General features: G+C 48.1%; 1 protein-coding gene and 1 long non-coding RNA gene across 7 annotated transcripts in view; one reads left to right on the forward strand and one right to left on the reverse strand.

The window, feature by feature from the left end:
* Positions 1–21,703, forward strand: part of CASKIN1 (CASK interacting protein 1) — a 411,436-nt gene that overhangs the window by 357,287 nt on the left and 32,446 nt on the right. For all 6 annotated transcript variants that reach the window (XM_063934707.1, XM_063934706.1, XM_063934708.1 and 3 more), the window contains one exon: positions 13,721–13,819. In XM_063934707.1, coding sequence (XP_063790777.1) covers positions 13,721–13,819 — 99 coding nt within the window. The remainder of the gene's footprint in view (positions 1–13,720; positions 13,820–21,703) is intronic.
* Positions 1–21,703, reverse strand: part of LOC134945436 (uncharacterized) — a 107,496-nt gene that overhangs the window by 39,642 nt on the left and 46,151 nt on the right. The window contains exon 2 of the long non-coding RNA XR_010182119.1: positions 13,709–13,849. This is a non-coding gene — a long non-coding RNA (uncharacterized LOC134945436). The remainder of the gene's footprint in view (positions 1–13,708; positions 13,850–21,703) is intronic.

Here is a 21,703-nt window from a genome sequence, read left to right on the forward strand (position 1 = left end):
CTTTGTTTATGGAATTACGTGATAATGTCAGCACGTTACAAAAATCAGTTGACGACATGAGACGGCCGGCAAACCAGTTAGTACCTGTCCAGGCGTCTCAGACACCGTCAGGGGCTGTAAAACGCCCTTTACCTCAGTCGGTCGACACAGACCCAGACACGGACACCGAATCTAGTGTCGACGGTGAAGAAACAAACGTATTTTCCAGTAGGGCCACACGTTATATGATCACGGCAATGAAGGAGGCTTTGCATATCTCTGATACTGCAAGTACCACAAAAAGGGGTATTATGTGGGGTCTGAAAAAACTACCTGTAGTTTTTCCTGAATCAGAGGAATTGAATGAAGTGTGTGATGAAGCATGGGTTAACCCCGATAGAAAACTGCTAATTTCAAAGAAGTTATTGGCATTATATCCTTTCCCGCCAGAGGTTAGGGCGCGCTGGGAAACACCCCCTAGGGTGGATAAGGCACTCACACGCTTATCAAAACAAGTGGCGTTACCGTCTCCTGAAACGGCCGCCCTCAAGGATCCAGCTGATAGGAGGCTGGAAACTACCCTGAAAAGTATATACACTCATACTGGTGTTATACTGCGACCAGCCATCGCCTCAGCATGGATGTGCAGTGCTGGGGTGGTTTGGTCGGATTCCCTGACTGAAAATATTGATACCCTGGATAGGGACAGTATTTTATTGACTATAGAGCAATTAAAGGATGCTTTTCTTTATATGCGAGATGCTCAGAGGGATATTTGCACTCTGGCATCGAGAGTAAGTGCGATGTCCATATCTGCCAGAAGAAGTTTATGGACGCGACAGTGGTCAGGTGATGCGGATTCCAAACGGCATATGGAAGTATTGCCGTATAAAGGGGAGGAATTATTTGGGGTCGGTCTATCGGATTTGGTGGCCACGGCAACAGCCGGGAAATCCACCTTTTTACCTCAGGTCCCCTCCCAACAGAAAAAGACACCGTCTTTTCAGCCGCAGTCCTTTCGTTCCTATAAGAACAAGCGGGCAAAAGGACAGTCATATCTGCCCCGAGGCAAAGGAAAGGGTAAGAGAGTGCACCAAGCAGCTCCCTCCCAGGAGCAGAAGCCCTCCCCGGCTTCTGCAAAGCCCTCAGCATGACGTTGGGGCTTTACAAGCGGACTCAGGGGCGGTGGGGGGTCGACTCAAGAATTTCAGCGCACAGTGGGCTCACTCACAGGTGGACCCCTGGATCCTGCAGGTAGTATCTCAGGGTTACAGGTTGGAATTCGAGAAGTCTCCCCCTCGCCGGTTCCTAAAGTCTGCTCTGCCAACGTCTCCCTCAGACAGGGCGACGGTATTGGAAGCCATTCACAAGCTGTATTCTCAGCAGGTGATAGTCAAGGTACCCCTCCTACAACAGGGAAAGGGGTATTATTCCACACTATTTGTGGTACCGAAGCCGGACGGCTCGGTAAGACCTATTCTAAATCTGAAATCTTTGAACCTGTACATACAAAAATTCAAGTTCAAGATGGAGTCACTCAGAGCAGTGATAGCGAATCTGGAAGAAGGGGACTTTATGGTGTCCCTGGACATCAAGGATGCTTACCTGCATGTCCCAATTTGCCCTTCACATCAATGGTACCTCAGGTTCGTGGTGCAAAACTGTCATTATCAGTTTCAGACGCTGCCGTTTGGATTGTCCACGGCACCTCGGGTCTTTACCAAGGTAATGGCCGAAATGATGTTTCTTCTGCGAAGAAAAGGCGTATTAATTATCCCTTACTTGGACGATCTCCTGATAAGGGCAAGGTCCAGAGAACAGCTGGAGGACGTAGTAGCACTAACCCAAGTAGTGCTGCAACAGCACGGGTGGATTCTGAATTTTCCAAAATCTCAATTGACCCCGACGACACGTCTGCTGTTCCTGGGAATGATTCTGGACACGGTTCAGAAAAAGGTGTTTCTTCCGGAGGAGAAAGCCAGGGAGTTATCCGAACTTGTCAGGAACCTCCTAAAACCAGGAAAAGTGTCTGTGCATCAATGCACAAGAGTCCTGGGAAAAATGGTGGCTTCTTACGAAGCGATTCCATTCGGCAGATTCCACGCACGAACTTTTCAGTGGGATCTGCTGGACAAATGGTCCGGATCGCATCTGCAGATGCATCAGCGGATAACTTTGTCTCCACGGACAAGGGTGTCTCTTCTGTGGTGGTTGCAGAGTGCTCATCTGTTAGAGGGCCGCAGATTCGGCATACAGGACTGGGTCCTGGTGACCACGGATGCCAGTCTGAGAGGCTGGGGAGCGGTCACACAGGGAAGAAACTTCCAGGGAGTGTGGTCAAGCCTGGAGATGTCTCTTCACATAAATATACTGGAGCTAAGAGCGATTTACAATGCTCTAAGCCTGGCAAAACCCCTGCTTCAGGGTCAGCCGGTGTTGATCCAGTCGGACAACATCACGGCAGTCGCCCACGTAAACAGACAGGGCGGCACAAGAAGCAGGAGGGCAATGGCAGAAGCTGCAAGGATTCTTCGCTGGGCGGAAGATCATGTGATAGCACTGTCAGCAGTGTTCATTCCGGGAGTGGACAACTGGGAAGCGGACTTCCTCAGCAGACACGATCTACACCCGGGAGAGTGGGGACTTCATCCAGAAGTCTTCCACATGATTGTGAACCGTTGGGAAAAACCAAAGGTGGATATGATGGCGTCCCGCCTCAACAAAAAACTGGACAGGTATTGCGCCAGGTCAAGAGACCCTCAGGCAATAGCTGTGGACGCTCTGGTAACACCGTGGGTGTTCCAGTCAGTGTATGTGTTTCCTCCTCTGCCTCTCATACCAAAAGTACTGAGAATTATACGGCAAAGGGGAGTAAGAACGATACTCGTGGCTCCGGATTGGCCAAGAAGAACTTGGTACCCGAAACTTCAGGAGATGCTCACGGAAGATCCGTGGCCTCTACCTCTAAGACGGGACCTGCTTCAGCAGGGACCGTGTCTATTCCAAGACTTACCGCGGCTGCGTTTGACGGCATGGCGGTTGAACGCCGAATTCTAAGGGAAAAAGGCATTCCGGAAGAGGTCATCCCTACCCTGGTAAAAGCCAGGAAGGAGGTGACTGCACAACATTATCACCGCATTTGGAGAAAATATGTTGCGTGGTGTGAGGCCAGGAAGGCCCCGACGGAGGAATTTCAACTGGGTCGATTCCTACATTTCCTGCAAACAGGATTGTCTATGGGCCTCAAATTAGGGTCCATTAAGGTTCAAATTTCGGCCCTGTCGATTTTCTTCCAGAAAGAATTGGCTTCAGTTCCTGAAGTCCAGACTTTTGTAAAAGGAGTACTACATATACAGCCCCCGGTTGTGCCCCCAGTGGCTCCGTGGGATCTTAATGTAGTTTTGGATTTTCTCAAATCCCATTGGTTTGAGCCACTCAAATCGGTGGATTTGAAATATCTTACATGGAAAGTAACCATGCTACTGGCCCTGGCTTCAGCCAGGAGAGTGTCAGAATTGGCGGCTTTATCGTATAAAAGCCCATATCTGATTTTCCATTCGGACAGGGCAGAACTGCGGACGCGTCCTCAGTTTCTGCCTAAGGTGGTTTCAGCGTTTCACCTGAACCAGCCTATTGTGGTGCCTGCGGCTACTAGCGATTTGGAGGATTCCAAGTTGCTGGACGTTGTCAGGGCATTGAAAATATATATTTCAAGGACGGCTGGAGTCAGAAAATCTGACTCGCTGTTTATACTGTATGCACCCAACAAGCTGGGTGCTCCTGCTTCTAAGCAGACGATTGCTCGTTGGATTTGTAGCACAATTCAACTTGCACATTCTGTGGCAGGCCTGCCACAGCCTAAATCTATCAAGGCCCATTCCACAAGGAAGGTGGGCTCATCTTGGGCGGCTGCCCGAGGGGTCTCGGCATTACAACTCTGCCGAGCAGCTACGTGGTCGGGGGAGAACACGTTTGTAAAATTCTACAAATTTGATACCCTGGCTAAAGAGGACCTGGAGTTCTCTCATTCGGTGCTGCAGAGTCATCCGCACTCTCCCGCCCGTTTGGGAGCTTTGGTATAATCCCCATGGTCCTGACGGAGTCCCAGCATCCACTAGGACGTCAGAGAAAATAAGATTTTACTTACCGATAAATCTATTTCTCGTAGTCCGTAGTGGATGCTGGGCGCCCATCCCAAGTGCGGATTGTCTGCAATACTTGTACATAGTTATTGTTACAAGAAAATCGGGTTGTTATTGTTGTGAGCCGTCTGTTCAGAGGCTCCTACGTTTGTCATACTGTTAACTGGGTTCAGATCACAGGTTGTACGGTGTGATTGGTGTGGCTGGTATGAGTCTTACCCGGGATTCAAAATCCTTCCTTATTGTGTACGCTCGTCCGGGCACAGTATCCTAACTGAGGCTTGGAGGAGGGTCATAGGGGGAGGAGCCAGTGCACACCACCTAGTCCTAAAGCTTTTATTTTTGTGCCCTGTCTCCTGCGGAGCCGCTAATCCCCATGGTCCTGACGGAGTCCCAGCATCCACTACGGACTACGAGAAATAGATTTATCGGTAAGTAAAATCTTATTTTTAGCGCACTCCCGGAAAACGGTCAGTTACCTCCCAGAAACGCCCCTTTCCTGTCAATCACTCACCGATCAGCCGAGCGACTGAAAACAGTCGCTTGACCTTGTGTAAAAATGCATAGTTTTGTGTGAAAGTACTTCGCGCGTGCGTACTGCGGCCCGTACGCATGCGCGGAACCGCTGATTTTTAGCCTGATCACTGCGCTGCTTAACAACAACAGCTAGCGATCAACTCGGAATGAGGGCCCATGTGCACTGCAGGTGTGGCAGATATAACATTTGCAGAGAGAGTTAGATTTGGGTGGGTTATTTTGTTTCTGTGCAGGGTAAATACTGGCTGCTTTATTTTTACACTGCAATTTAGATTTCAGTTTGAATGCACCCCACCCAAATCTAACTCTCTCTGCACATGTTATATTTGCCCCCCTGCAGTGCACATAGGGGGTAATTCTGAGTTGATCGCAGCAGGAACTTTGGGGGTAATTCTGAGTTGATCGCAGCAGGAATTTTGTTAGCAGTTGGGCAAAACCATGTGCACTGCAGGGGAGGCATATATAACATGTGCAGAGAGAGTTAGATATGGGTGTGGTGTGTTCAATCTGAAATCTAAATTGCAGTGTAAAAATAAAGCAGCCAGTATTTACCCTGCACAGAAACAAAAGAACCCACTCAAATCTAACTCTTTCTGTACATGTTATATCTGCCTCCCCTGCAGTGCACATGGTTTTGCCCAATTGCTAAAAAAAACCCTGCTGCGATCAACTTGGAATTACCCCCATGGTTTTGCCCAACTGCTAACAAATTTGCTGCTGCGATCAACTTAGAATTAAGCCCTTAGTGCACTATGGCCCTCATTCCGCGTTGTTCGCTCCCAAGCTGCTTTTAGCAGCATTGCACACGCTAAGCCGCCGCCTACTGGGAGTGAATCTTAGCTTAGCAGAATTGCGAACGAAAGATTCTCAAAATTGCGAATAGAAATTTCTTAGCAGTTTCTGAGTAGGAAAAAACCAAAACAGAGAAGTATACTTCTCTGTTTTGGTTTTTTCTTGTTCGATAAATTTTGACTCTTGGGAGCACCACTGAAAGCAACAAGCATAGGTATTAGGATTGATTTTCCACACACATATGGTTGCTATATCTAGAAGCAATTCAGTAATTATTCAGTTTTTCAGAGGTTACTATCTGCTTGAATTAGGACTTGTGCGGTTCACATTACTTCTTTCTCAGTTTCTGAGTAGCTCGACACTTACTCTGCCACTGCGATCAGTTCAGTCAGTTTCGTCCCTGGTTTGACGTCACAAACACACCCAGCGTTCGCCCAGGCACTCCCCCGTTTCTCCAGCCACTCCCGCGTTTTTCCCAGAAACGGCAGCGTTTTTTCACACACACCCATAAAACGGTCAATTTCCGCCCAGAAACACCCACTTCCTGTCAATCACACTCCGATCATCAGAACGAAGAAAAAACCTTGTAATGCCGTGAGTAAAATACCAAACTTCTTAGCAAATTTACTTGACGCAGCTGCAGTGCGAACATTGCGCATGCGCAGTTAGTGGAAAATCGCACCGATGCGAAGAAAAATAACGAGCGAACAACTCGGAATGAGGGCCAATGAGACACCATTTTACGCTGTGAGACACTATAGTGCACTGTGAGTCACTATGAGATACTACAGTATACAGTGAGATACTATGGTGCACTGTGAGACACTAGTACACTGAGGGGCAGATGTATTAACCACAGTGATAAGTGCAAGGTGATAAACGCACCAGCCAATCAGCTCCAATATGCAAATTGACAGGAGCTGACTGGCTGGTGTGTTTATCACCTTGCACTTATCGCTGCTTTATCACTTCCTTATGACTTCTTCAGGTTAATACATCTGCCCCTGAGTTACTGAGATACTATAGTACACTGGGGCAGATGTATTAAGCCTGGAGACGGCATAAGGAAGTGATAAACCAGTGATATGTGCAAGGTGATAAACACACCAGCCAATCAGCTCCTAACTGTTAATTTACATATTGGAACTGATTGGCTGGTGCGTTTATCACCTTGCACATATCACTGGTTTATCACTTCCTTATGTCTTCTCCAGGTTAATACATCTGCCCCACTGTTAAGGGGGGTACTCACGGGAGAGATGTGTGCTGAGCGATCTTAACACAGACCACTCAGCACACATCTCTCACCCCACTCAGCACACCGCGATGTGCTGAGCGAGGGGGAAAGCCGACGGGGGCCGCTCACTTCACACAACGGTGAAGTGAGCGACCTGCTAGATTGAGCCTGCATGCAGGCTCAATCTAGCACCGGTGATAGCGACGTGCGGGGCCGCGCATCGCTATCGCTGGAGGGCATACACACGGCAGATCCGTGCTTAAAATCTAAGCAATCTAGCAAGATTGCTTAGATTTTAAGCACGGATCTCTCCGTGTGTACCCCCCTTTAGATACTATAGTACACAGTGAGACACTCTGGTGCACTGTGGCACACTACTGTGCACTGTGAGACACTAAGAGATCTGTAGTACACTGTGAGACACTGGTGTACTGTGAGACACTATAGTACATTATAAGACACCATGGTATATTGTGGGACACTATAGTGCACTGTCAGACACTATAGTACACTATGGGCCTAATTCTGAGTTGATCGCAGCGGCAATTTTGTTAGAAGTTGGGCAAAACCATGTGCACTGCAGGAGGGGCAGATATAACGTGCAGAGAGAGTTAGATTTGGGTGGGGTGTATTCAAACTTAAATCTAAATTGCAGTGTAAAAATAAAGCAGCCAGTATTTACCCTGCACAGAAACAAAATTACCCACCCAAATCTAACTCTCTCTGCAAATGTTATATCTGCCCCCCACCCTGCAGTGCACATGGCTTTGCCCAATTGCTAACAAATTTGCTGCTGCGATCAACTCAGAATTACCCCCATGAGTTTGACATGCCTCTTCTAGAAGGTGCTAGATAAATAAGTAGAATCTGATTGGTTGCTATGGGCAACATCTCCACTTCTATAAAGCAGAATCTTAGTAAATAAATCCCTTAAGGTTTGCAATGTTTTTGAGGTTTAAAAATGGAACCGTCTCTCTTCCACCTGTAATGATCGGCTTTTGTCTGGCGACTGGCTCATTTTCCAGTTCATCACATACAGCGGAGCCAAACATCGATCAGCTGTTTTCCGACAGACAAGCTTTAGCGGATGTATTATCCTAGGCCACATCATTCATCTTGTATATTCCCACAATCCTTCGGATATTCGGTGCTCCGGGCTTAGTATTTATTACTCACTATCTGGACTGAGCTCCTGACGCCACATCCTTCACAATGCAATGTAGTTTCCTAGACTGCAAGAGAGCAAGTGTACTATAGTATCTCATAGTGGGATCGGTATGAGATTCCGCCTGCCAGGATGCTGAACGTCAGGATCCCAACGTCGGCATCCCGAGTAGTGGAATGCAGGCAGGGGGTGAGTGCAACGAAGCTCCTTGCGGGCTCGGTGGAGAGCTATGCTCACCACAGGTTCAATTCTCCCTCTATGGGTGTCGTGGACACCCATAGAGGGGGAATCACCTATCTCGCTGGTATACCTACGTTGGTATGGTGGCCCTGTCGGGATCCCAGCGTCGGTATTGTGACAGCCGGGTTCCCGACTTTCAGTATACTGACTGCATACCCTCATACTGTCTCATAGGGTCTCACAGTGTACTATACTGTTTCATAGTGTCTCACAGTGTACTACAATAGTGTCTCACAGTGTACTACAATAGTGGCTCACAATGCAACATATTGTCTCTCCAGCTGTTGTGAAACTACAAGTCCCAGCATGCTTTATCAGCTCAGTGGAAGGTATGCTGGCAAAGCATGCTGGGACTTGTAGTTTCACAACAGCAGGATTGCCACGAGTTTGACATGCCTGTTCTAGAAGGTAATAGCTAGCTCTGATTGGTTGTACTGTGCAACATCTCCACTTCTATAAACCTGCTCTTTAGTAAATATACCCCCAAAAGACTATGGGGTATATTTACTAAGCCATGAAGAGAGATAATATGGAGAAAGATTAAGGCCCAGATTTATCAAACTTTGGAGAGTGATAAATATATTCGCAGTGCAAGTGTGCGATCCTATGCGTACGCCGAGCTGCTAAAATCCACTGTGTGCAGTCTCTGCGCAGCCCAGGACTTACTCCTCCAGTGCGATGAGAACAGGCTGACCGGGGCCGGAGCTGACGTCAGACACCCTCCCTGAGAACGCTTGGGCACGCCTGCGTTTTTCCATACACTCCCAATAAACGGTCAGTTACCGCCCACAATCGGCCTCCTGTCAATCACCTTGCGAACGCCCATGCGATTGGATTTTTCGCACCATCCTGTCGCTGACCTGTTGCTATTCGACGCTCGTGCATATTGCGGTGTATACATATGCGCTGTTAGTACCTGATCGCCTGCTGTGCGAAAACGCACAGCACCGATCAGGTCTGAATCACCCCCTTAGTACATAGACCCCTTAGTCATATTGAGATACCACTTATTGGATTCTGGGGGTCATTCAGATCCGAACGCAGCCGCGCGTCTGTGCGCAGCGGCTGCTTTCTGTTGGTCTGCACACGAGCACCTGCCGCAGTGCGCGTGTACAACCCTACACCTTGCTGCTGCAAGGTGATTGACAGCGGCGGGGGGACGTCGACACTTCACAGGCGGGACGGGCCAAACATGGGCGTGGCAGGAGCATTTTCGGTACGGCTGGGTGACGTCACATGCAGCTGCTCTGATATAAAAAAACGGTGGCGGGCCACCTGACAGCGCAGCCATGCTGCTCTGCCAGGGGTCAACCTTAATTTGATGCGGACACATCGGGAGGCAGCGCCACACATGCTGGGCGGAGATCTAGCTGTATATGCAGCGATCTGCGTCCATCTCTGAATCAGGTCCTCGGTCTCATAGAGTTCTGTTGCTGAAAGGACAACACTCTACGTCATTTCTTCCTAATAATCCCTCTCCCCTTTCCCTCTATATTAATCACCCAGATCTCCAATTGCTCTGCTCGGTGGAAGAGATGGAAAGGGGTGACACATGCCTGGGATTTTCCTTTCAGAGAACATTGGCAGTCCAATGTAAATAAAGGAGCTGGGATGCAGTCAATTTACCTCCAATCAAAATCCCGACAGTCGAAATCCCAACAGCAATTGACCGACGGTCAAAATCCCGTCAAGGTCAAAATCCCGACATGGACAAAATACAGACATTTAAAATACAGACAAGGTCAAAATACCGACATGTAAAATGCCGACAGGTCAAAATGAGCTTTTCATAATTTTTTCATTGAAACCGACTTGTTCATACTTTACTATCCCAGTGGAACTGGAGGGGGAATATAATAGTGTGCCCGAAGCATGGCGAGACATGTGAGGGGATGCGGTACACTTACATGGTGTCCATGTCGACCTATGTCGACACACACACAAACCCCAATGAAAACGCATGTCGGTATTTTGACCTGTCGGCATTTTACAGGTCGGTATTTTGACCTTGTCGGTATTTTAAATGTCAGGATTTTGTCCATGTCGGGATTTTGACTTTGTCGGAATTTTGACCGTTGGTCAATTGCTGTCAGGATTTCGACCGTCGGGATTTTGATTGGAGGTATTTCATACCGATCCCAAGGAGCTATTGAATGGTTTAACCACTTGCCTGGCATGCCTGCAAGTGCTTTATCTGACCTGGTCGCACAGGATGCGACAGTCAGATACACAGTGTTAGCAGCGGCAGGGAAGGGAAATTTCCCTCCGCTGCTGCTGTCAGAGGGACCGAAATCCGGTCCCTCTGACAGCCCATTTCTATCCACAATCATGTGACCGGCGCTGGATTGGCTGGAAAAGTATGAATTGCTGACCATTATGGAAGGTGGACGGATGACACATAGGGACAAATCTCACTATAGAGGGTGATGGTCACGTTTATTACTGTAAAAGCTGTTAGTGAAAATGTATGTTTCTTGTGTGGGTAACATTCTGAGGTATTCCTCTGCTACTTGGATTTTTCTATTTTGAGTTATTCCTCTGGCATTTAGATTTGTCCAGTAAGATCATTTGTACATATTTATTTAATGTCAAAACTTGTTAAATAAATGAGCACTTTGTTACATTTATAGAACTCTGTTGGTCCCTATCTATTGTGGAACTACAGGTTACAGCATGCCTTGCCGGACAGGGCATTGAAAAAGTAGTAATTTACATTCGCCAAAAAATGAGGCCCTGTATAATGTGCAAGTGCGCCCTATCCACCATATACATTACCCATATTTTTCAAAAAACCCGTAAAAAGGGAATGTTCTCCCATTTGTGGATTTCCGGATACAAGGGAATATGTACAAGGTGGAAACAGAAAAACTCCAACCTACTTCTGCTCTAGGACCATCTGCTCCAGGGCCGTCTTCTGTGGGCAGGCTGTGCCGGGCGACTCCCTGCTGAGCTTTCCCTTTCGTGGTGTAAAATTCCAGGTTGTAGCGTATATGAGTAGGGTTCTGGGGTGCAAGAATCAGGTATTGGGGCTGGAATGCTGCCGGGTGCTAGAGGCGGCTTAGATTACTTATCAGACTTTGGTAGCGCTAAGGCAATGTGGTGCTGCAAGGGTTGATTTGACTTGAATGCACAGATAAAGGAAATAAGACTTAGGGGCAAATGTATAAAAGTATGCATAGAGATAAAAAGAAAAAGTACCAACCAATCAGCTCATAACTGTCAGACTGTATGAAAAATGACACTAACTGATTGGCTGGTCGTTAATCTCTCTCCACTCTGCAAGCTTTGATACATATGCCTCTTCATCTGCTGCAGCACCACACCGCTACAGAACGAGCATCGGCCACTGTTTCCCAGTCGCTCTCTACGTGCAGAATTTCTCATACTTGATTGGTTGATGTTCAAGTACTGACTGCTCCCCGCCCTCACCTCCCAGCTCAGGAGGGTTGGAGAAGTCTGGAGACAGCCACCGGGAAACTCTAGTAAAGTACAGTAGAAGACAATAGTATAGAATTTAAGATTACAAAGTGATTCAGCGTGTCCACTCACTGTGAGTATGAGTGACAGACTGTGACCAAACTCCCTGACAGAGATAGCAAAAGCCGCTTCCCAGTAAATCTAGTCCATAGACCCACATCACTTAGCACCTCCATGGATCAAGTATTTAATTTCTATTACTGCTAGTTATCTTGTTAATTCTCTTTGGTTGATGATGGAGTTATGCTGTGTGTATGGGATCATTCAGTGTCTGGCCTAGAGACAGTAACTAACTGGCACAGAGGTAGATGCAGCGCCGATATTTGTGCAGTCAGGGCCGAAACTAGGATTTTCATCACCCGGGGCAAGGCAGTAATTTGGCGCCCCTTCAAGAAAAAAAAAAACACAAACCAACCCTGTCAGACTAAAAAATCAGATTATCAAAAATTTGTGTAAAAAAGGGATACTATTGGACAATATTCACCTATGTGCCCCAAAAGCCCTAAGTGTCACATGCCCCCCAGCAACGTGTTCCACTACATGCCACCCTGTGTCCCCTCATACATTGCACTATATCACTGCATTATATCATAACACTATATCACTGCACTACATTACCCTATCCACTGCACTACATCACTACACTACCTCCCCCTACATGCTGAACTACATCACTACACTACCTCCCCCTACATGCTGAACTACATCACTACACTACATGCCCTATACCATATATGTTACACTGCATCACTACACTATGGGCCTAATTCAGATCTGATCGCAGCAGCAAATTTGTTAGCTAATGGGCAAAACCATGTGCACTGCAGGGGGGGGGAGGCAAAAATAACTTGTGCAGAGAGAGTTAGATTTGGGTGGGTTATATTGTTTCTGGCTGTTTTATTGTTACACCGCAATTTAGATTTCAGTTTGAACACCCCCCCCCGAATCTAACTCTCCCTGCAAATGTTATATCAGCCCATACCCCCGCCCCCCCCTGCAGTGCACATGGTTTTGTCCATTAGAGAAAAAAAATTGCTGCTGCGATCAGGTCTGAATTAGTCCCCATGCCCTTTAACACTTTTGTTATTATAAATTACAGCTCCGTTTGGTCTTATTTACATCTTAAATCAGTCATGTCAGAGAGGGGACATTGGGGCTGTGGGGCTAATTCAGACCTGATCGCTGGGCAGTGATTTTTGCAGCCCTGCGATCGGATAGTCGCCGCCTACGGGAGGAGTGTATTTTAGCCTGTGCAAGTGTGTGATCGCATGTGCAGCAGAGCTATACGAACAGATCTTGTGCAGTCTCTGCGCAGCCCAGGACTTACTCAGCCGCTGCGATCACATCAGGCTGTTCAGGACCAGATTTGACGTCAGACACCCTCTCTGCAAACGCATGGACACGCCTGCGTTTTTCCAAACACTCCCTGAAAACGGTCAGTTGCCACCCACAAACGCCCTCTTCCTGTCAATCTCCTTGCAATCGCCCGTGCGAATGGATTATTCGCACAAACCCATCGCTGAGCGGCGATCCGCTTTGTAGCCGTGCGACGCGCCTGCACATTGCGGTGCATACACATGCACAGTTTGTGTCTGATCGCCCCCTGTGTGAAAACGCAGCCTAGTGATCAGGTCTGAATCGGCCCCTGAATCTTTTACATGTAACGATTTTGTGTGTGTGAGTGAACATTGGTTTCAGTTGCATTTCTATAGGGAATTGCATTACTAGACTCTCCGCGGGTCTACTAATGCTCTTTCCCCTAGAAATGCAACTGAAACATAAAAAATGCGTTCCATTATACGTACAGGGACAGTGTTGGATTTCTGGCATCACTGATCATTCGGAGAATTTAAGTCTTTGAACTCAGGTGGTGGAACGTTATGTCCTCTACAGACGTCTGCAGATCCATGCGCTCTCCCATGAAATTGTGTACGAGTCACAAATAGCATTTGTACCACTCTTATGGACGGTTGCATTTAACGTAAATGGCTACCTTCAGCCAGACGGGTTGCGTGTAATTATACATGTCCAAAGTACTCTATTATTGTTGGTGATCTCATAGTTTCCCCAAACCCTCTATCTTCATAAGGCTTCTACTAATCACAGTTTGTGAACTTATCTCACATTTTACTTTCTCACCTGTTTATGAAGGTTCCCGAGGATCAGACTCCAGCCCATCTCATATGTCTCCGGGCCACACTTCTGTGGCCCCTCCGGAGGATATTTGGGTTCTGAGAAAACCGTTTGCAGGTATCCTATAGAAACACTGTTCTCTCATCCCTGTGGATCAATAATATGATAAGTGTATATAGTCTGATGTCCACCTTCTGTTTTTCCTAGGTGTAAATAATACAACAATGGTTCTTTTCCAGATTAAAGCACTGCAGTTATAGATCACTGCAAATCAAAGACATAATACTAGGACAAGAGACGTGACAGTGTAATAATTACAGAGGTGGGAAGTCCTGCTGTTAGGTGCACCTCACTAAAGTCACATTTGTCCAACATTAATTTGAACATAGATGCACGCAGACACAGGCTGTATATGTATTGCGTGATCTGATACCTAACTCCCAATTCACCATACAAGTGGCTTTCACTTCCCGTTCATTCTGTTGTATTGAGAACGGAGGGTGAGGTTACAGTGATAAATAGCAGTAATCTAAAAGCCAGCAAAACATCTTCCTCAGGAGTGGTGATCTGGGGATTGGGATCGCAGACAGTGTTGTGTCTGACTTGTAATAAGGGGGGTAATTCTGAGTTGATCGCAGCAGGATTTTTGTTAGCAATTGGGCAAAACCATGGGGGTCATTCCGAGTTGTTCGCTCGTTGCCGATTTTTGCTATATTGCGATTAGTCGCTTACTGCGCATGCGCAAGGTTCGCAGAGCGCATGCGCTTAGTTATTTTACACAAAAGTTAGGTATTTTACTCACGGCACAACGAGGATTTTTCATCGTTCTGTTGATCGTACTGTGATTGACAGGAAGTGGGTGTTTCTGGGCGGAAACTTGCTGTTTTCTGGGTGTGTGCGAAAAAACGCTGCCGTTTCTGGGAAAAACGCGGGAGTGTCTGAAGAAACGGGGGAGTGTCTGGGCGAACGCTGGGTGTGTTTGTGACGTCAAACCAGGAACGAAACTGACTGAACTGATCGCAATGGCTGAGTAAGTCTGGAGCTACTCAGAAACTGCTAAGAAATTTCTATTCGCAATTCTGCTAATCTTTCGTTCGCAATTCTGCTAAGCTAAGATACACTCCCAGAGGGCGGCGGCTTAGCGTGTGCAATGCTGCTAAAAGCAGCTAGCGAGCTAACAACTCGGAATGAGGGCCCATGTGCACTGCAGGGTGGGCAGCAGATATAACGTGCAGAGAGAGCTAGATTTGGATGTGGTGTGTACAAACTGAAATCTAAATTGCAGTGTAAAAATAAAGCAGCCAGTATTTACCCTGCACAGAAACAAAATAACCCACCCAAATCTAACTCTCTCTGCACATGTTATATCTGCCTCCCCTGCAGTGCACGTGGTTTTGCCCAACTGCTAACAAAAATCCTGCTGCGATCAACTCAGAATTACCCCCAAGGAACAGTATTGGGATGTTTTCTCTCATGCACCTTGTAGCTGCAATGAAAGGTCATTCGCCTGGAGAGAACTCTATACACATTATTAAACTGTGTCTAAGACTTGTTATTTACGTTTGCTTGGAAACAACAACGGTTAATTTTTTTTTACAGCGGCCGAAAGGGGAGCGCAAGTGACAGTGGAACACGTATTAGCACAATAACACCACAATCATTTCCTAGAGTAGGGGTGAGGGCCCATTGCTGAGCCTAGGCCAAGGCTTATCCGGGCTATCATTATTATATACGACATTGGCTTTGTTATCCCACTGATAAAACAGGAGTACCTGATAATATCTGATCTAACAGCTTTTAACACAGTGAGAAGAATAACTTGTCACCCACTAATAGATTTCTCCCTCTCTCCTGCCAAGTTATGCCTTCCTCCAGTAATAATCATCACCCCTAGTTACTATTAATCCCTTCACCACCAGGGGGCTGCGCTGAGGAATGTGCAGCGTTCTCCAGGCCCTGTGAAGTGGGTTAATGGGCAGTTGCTATTGTTAAGCCTCATGGGACCTTTTCACAGCTAGCAACTGCCTATCCCCATCATCAGCCTATTTGTCTCATGAATTATTCATCCTCACTTCTCTACACTGTGTGTCTGCCATCAGATCTCCATTATTTTTTATTCAGTTACCTGGCAGAACCCTAGATGTGCCAGCAGTACAGTGTGGGAATCTCAGGATAGGTTTTGGAATCTAGACAGCGGGCAGAAGTAAGGGGACCATGCCATCCCCAAATCCAGTAGCACAGTAGAGCTGCAGGTGTCTGTGTAAGACGTATTGCTTAAAATAACCCCAACAAATATGTATGCGTCTTGGTTGTCTTTATACCGTACCCTTGATCTGTTATATGATTTTCTCTGACGTCCTAGTGGATGCTGGGGACTCCGTAAGGACCATGGGGAATAGACTGCTCCGCAGGAGACTGGGCACATCTAAAGAAAGATTTAGGTCTATCTGGTGTGCACTGGCTCCTCCCCCTATGACCCTCCTCCAAGCCTCAGTTAGATTTCTGTGCCCGGCCGAGCTGGATGCACACTAGGGGCTCTCCTGAGCTCCTAGAAAGAAAGTATAGTTTAGGTTTTTTATTTTACAGTGAGACCTGCTGGCAACAGGCTCACTGCAGCGAGGGACTAAGGGGAGAAGAAGCGAACCTACCTAAGTGGTGGTAGCTTAGGCTTCTTAGGCTACTGGACACCATTAGCTCCAGAGGGATCGCACACAGGACCCGACCTCGTCGTCCGTTCCCGGAGCCGCGCCGCCGTCCCCCTTACAGAGCCAGAAGCAAGAAGGTCCGGAAAATCGGCGGCTGAAGACTTCTGTCTTCTCCAAGGTAGCGCACAGCACTGCAGCTGTGCGCCATTGCTCCTCATGCACACCACACACTTCGGTCACTGATGGGTGCAGGGCGCTGGGGGGGGGGGGCGCCCTGAGCAGCAATAAATAACACCTTGGCTGGCAAACTGACACCATATATAGCCCCAGAGGCTATATAGGTGTATATTAACCCCTGCCAGAAATATTAAAATAGCGGGAGAAAGCCCGCCGAAAAAGGGGCGGAGCCATCTCCCTCAGCACACTGGCGCCATTTTCCCTCACAGCTTCGCTGGAAGGATCGCTCCCTGGCTCTCCCCTGCAGTCCTGCACTACAGAAAGGGTAAAAAAGAGAGGGGGGGGCACAAAATTAGGTGCAGTATAATATAATGCAGCTATATGGGGAAAACACTCTTTATAGGTGATATCCCTGTGGTATATAGCGCTCTGGTGTGTGCTGGCATACTCTCCCTCTGTCTCCCCAAAGGGCTTTGTGGGGTCCTGTCCTCTGTCAGAGCATTCCCTGTGTGTGTGCTGTGTGTCGGTACCGCTGTGTCGACATGTATGATGAGGAAAATGATGTGGAGGCAGAGCAAATGCCTGTAAATGTGTTGTCACCCCCTGAGGGGTCGACACCTGTGTGGATGGACTTATGGAAGGAATTACGTGACAGTGTCAGCTCCTTACATAAAAGGTTTGGCGACATAGGGCAGCCGGCTACTCAGCTTGTTCCAGCGTCTCAAATGTCATCAGGGGCTTTAAAACGCCCGCTACCTCAGATGGCAGACACAGATGTCGACACGGATACCGACTCCAGTGTCGACGACGATGAGACTAGTGTACCCTCCGATAGGTCCACCCGTTACATGATTGAGGCAATGAAAAATGTATTACACATTTCTGATAGTACCCCAGGTACCACAAAAAAGGGTATTATGTTCGGTGAGAAAAAACTACCAGTAGTTTTTCCTGCATCTGAGGAATTAAATGAGGTGTGTGAGGAAGCCTGGACTTCCCCCGATAAGAAATTGATAATTTCTAAACGGTTATTGGCAGCGTACCCTTTCCCGCCAGAGGATAGGTCACGTTGGGAAACGTCCCCTAGGGTAGATAAAGCGCTTACACGTTTATCAAAACAGGTGGCACTACCGTCTCCGGATACGGCCGCCCTAAAGGATCCTGCTGATAGAAAGCAGGAGGCTACCCTAAAAGCTATATATACACACACAGGCATTATATTGCGACCAGCGATTGCATCAGCATGGATGTGCAGTGCTGTTGCTGCGTGGTCAGATTCCCTGTCGGATAATATTGATACCCTGGATAGGGACAATATTTTGCTGAGGGGTGGAACTGTTGGGGATGGTCTTTCAGACCTCGTTTCCACAGCTACGGGCTGGGAAATCGACATTTTGCCACAGGCTACCCCACAGCAAAAGAAAGCACCGTATTATCAATAAACACAAGAGGGCTCGAGGCGCATCCTTTCTGCCGAGAGGCAAAGGTAGAGGGAAAAAGCTGCAGCATACAGCCAGTTCCCAAGAGCAAAAGTCCTCCCCCGCGTCCGGTAAGTCCACAGCATGACGCTGGGGCTTCACAGGCGGACCCGGGTACGGTGGGGGCCCGTCTCAGAAATTTCAGCACACAGTGGGCTCTCTCGAGACGTCCCCCCCCCCCGCCGTTTTCTAAAATCTGCCTTACCAGCAACTCCCTCTGTCAGGGAGGCAGTGTTGGTGGCTATCCAGAAACTGTATTCACAGCAAGTGATTGTCAAGGTACCCCTCCTTCAGCAAGGAAAGGGTTACTATTCCACAATGTTTGTGGTACCGAAACGGACGGTTCGGTGAGGCCCATCTTAAATTTAAAATCCTTGAACACTTATATCAAAAGGTTCAAGTTCAAGATGGAATCGCTCAGGGCGGTTATTGCGAGCCTGGTCGAGGGGGATTACATGGTTGCCCTGGACATCAAGGATGCGTACCTACATGTCCCCATTTACCCCCCTCACCAGGAGTACCTCAGATTTGTGGTACAGGACTGTCACTATTAGTTCCAGACGCTGCCGTTTCGGTTATCCACGGCACCGAAGGTCTTTACCAAGGTAATGGCCGAAATGATGATACTCCTTCGCAAGAAGGGAGTTTTAATTATCCCGTACTTGGACGATCTCCTGATAAAGGCGAGGTCCAAGGAACAGTTGGTAGTGGGGGTAGCACTTTCTCGGGAAGTGCTACAACAGCACGGCTGGATTCTCAATATTCCAAGGTCACAGCTGGTCCCGACGACATGTCTTCTGTTCCTGGGAATGATTCTGGACACAGACCAGAAAAAAGTGTTTCTTCCAGTGGAAAAAGCCGAGGAGTTGTCATCTCTAGTCAGAGACCTCCTAAAACCGGGACAGGTGTCGGTACATCAATGCACACGAGTCCTGGGAAAAATGGTAGCTTCGTACGAAGCAATTCCATTCGGAAGGTTCCACGCAAGGACTTTCCAGTGGGACCTGTTGGACAAATGGTCCGGGTCCCATCTCCAGATGCAACAGCGGATAACCCTGTCGGCAAGGACCAGGGTGTCGCTGCTGTGGTGGCTGCAGAGGGCTCATCTACTAGAGGGCCGCAGATTCGGAATACAGGACTGGGTCCTGGTGACCACGGATGCCAGCCTTCGGGGCTGGGGGGCAGTCACACAGAGAAGAAATTTCCAAGGACTGTGGTCAAATCAGGAGATTTCGCTTCACATAATATTCTGGAGCTAAGGGCCATTTACAATGCCCTAAGCCAAGCAAGGCCCCTGCTTCAGAACCAGCCGGTACTGATCCAATCAGACAACATCACGGCGGTCGCCCATGTAAACAGACAGGGCGGCACAAGAAGCAGGAGGGCAATGGCAGAAGCCACAAGGATTCTCCGATGGGCGGAAAATCATGTGTTAGCACTGACAGCAGTGTTCATTCCGGGAGTGGACAACTGGGAAGCAGACTTCCTCAGCAGGCACGACCTCCACCCGGGAGAATGGGGACTTCATCCAGAAGTCTTCCAAATACTGGTAAACCGGTGGGAAAGACCACAGGTGGAATTGCGCCAGGTCAAGGGACCCTCAGGCGATCGCTGTGGACGCTCTAGTAACACCGTGGGTGTACCAGTCGGTTTATGTGTTTCCTCCTCTGCCTCTCATTCCCAAGGTAATACGAAGGCGAGGAGTAAAAACTATACTCGTGGTTCCGGATTGGCCAAGAAGAGCTTGGTACCCGGAACTTCAAGAGACGCTTTCAGAGGACCCTTGGCCTCTGCCGCTCAGACAGGACTTGCTGCAGCAGGGGCCCTGTCTGTTCCAAGTCTTACCGCGGCTGCAATTGACGGCATGGCGGTTGAACACTGGATCCTGAAGGAAAAGGGCATTCCGGAGGAAGTCATCCCTACCCTGATCAAAGTCAGGAAGGATGTCACCGCAAAACATTATCACCGCATTGGCGAAAATATGTTGCTTGGTGTGAGGCCAGGAAGGCCCCAACGGAGGAATTTCAACTGGGGCGATTCCTGCATTTCCTACAAGCAGGGGTGACGTTGGGCCTCAAATTGGGGTCCATTAAGGTCCAGATTTCGGCCCTGTCGATTTTCGTCCAGAAAGATCTGGCTTCACTGCCTGAAGTTCAGACTTTTGTCAAAGGATTTCTGCGTATTTCAGCCTCCCTTTGTGCCCCCAGTGGCACCTTGGGATCTCAATGTGGTTTTGGAGTTCCTGAAATCACATTGGTTTGAACCACTTAAGACTGTGGATTTGAAATATCTCACGTGGGAAGTGGTCATGCTGTTGGCTCTGGCTTCGGCCAGGCGTGTGTCAGAATTGGCGGCTTTGTCCTATAAAAGCCCTTATCTGATTTTCCATATGGATAGGGCAGAGTTGAGGACTCGTCCTCAGTTTCTCCCGAAGGTGGTATCAGCGTTTCACTTGAACCAGCCTATTGTGGTGCCTGCGGCTACTAGGAACTTGGAGGATTCCACGTTACTGGACGTAGTCAGGGCCCTGAAAATGTATGTTTCCAGGACGGCTGGAGTCAGGAAAACTGACTCGCTGTTTATCCTGTATGCACCCAACAAACTGGGTGCTCCTGCTTCTAAGCAGACTATCGCGCGCTGGATTTGTAGCACTATTCAGCTGGCGCATTCTGCGGTGGGACTACCGCAGCCTAAATCTGTAAAAGCCCATTCCACAAGGAAGGTGGGCTCATCTTGGGCGGCTGCCCGAGGGTTCTCGGCTTTACAACTTTGCCGAGCTGCTACTTGGTCAGGGGCAAATACGTTTGCAAAATTCTACAAATTTGATACCCTGGCTGAGGAGGACCTGGAGTTCTCTCATTCGGTGTTGCAGAGTCGTCCGCACTCTCCCGCCCGTTTGGGAGCTTTGGTATAATCCCCATGGTCCTTACGGAGTCCCCAGCATCCACTAGGACGTCAGAGAAAATAAGAATTTACTCACCGGTAATTCTATTTCTCGTAGTCCGTAGTGGATGCTGGGCGCCCATCCCAAGTGCGGATTGTCTGCAATACTTGTAAATAGTTATTGTTACGCAAATCGGGTTGTTATTGCGAGCCATCTGTTCAGAGGCTCCGTTGTTATCATACTGTTAACCGGGGTTCCTATCACGAGTTATACGGTGTGATTGGTGTGGCTGGTATGAGTCTTACCCGGGATTCAAAATCCTTCCTTATTGTGTCAGCTCTTCCGGGCACAGTGTCCTAACTGAGGCTTGGAGGAGGGTCATAGGGGGAGGAGCCAGTGCACACCAGATAGACCTAAATCTTTCTTTAGATGTGCCCAGTCTCCTGCGGAGCCGTCTATTCCCCATGGTCCTTACGGAGTCCCCAGCATCCACTACGGACTACGAGAAATAGAATTACCGGTGAGTAAATTCTTATTTTGTACAGTTTGATCTTAGTTAGTGAGAGCATGAATGCCCCCTACACATATAGATTAACTTAATGCAACACTTAAAGGACCGTTAAGCCAAAGTGTTTAGCTTGCAGAGGCAGGAGATGACAGTCTGGGTAGATTGTGCACCTCATCACAGTGCAGGGAGCTATTTTATGGACTGAAATTATATTTATATGAATCCTGGGAACATCGGTGTCACTGTGGCAGAACTAATATTCTTGGGAATTCAGCCTAACAATTCAATAATACATAGTCCATGTCCGAC

The sequence above is a fragment of the Pseudophryne corroboree genome, chromosome 7, assembly GCF_028390025.1.
Source record: "Pseudophryne corroboree isolate aPseCor3 chromosome 7, aPseCor3.hap2, whole genome shotgun sequence".
In the NCBI taxonomy this organism is placed as follows: Eukaryota; Metazoa; Chordata; class Amphibia; order Anura; family Myobatrachidae; genus Pseudophryne; species Pseudophryne corroboree.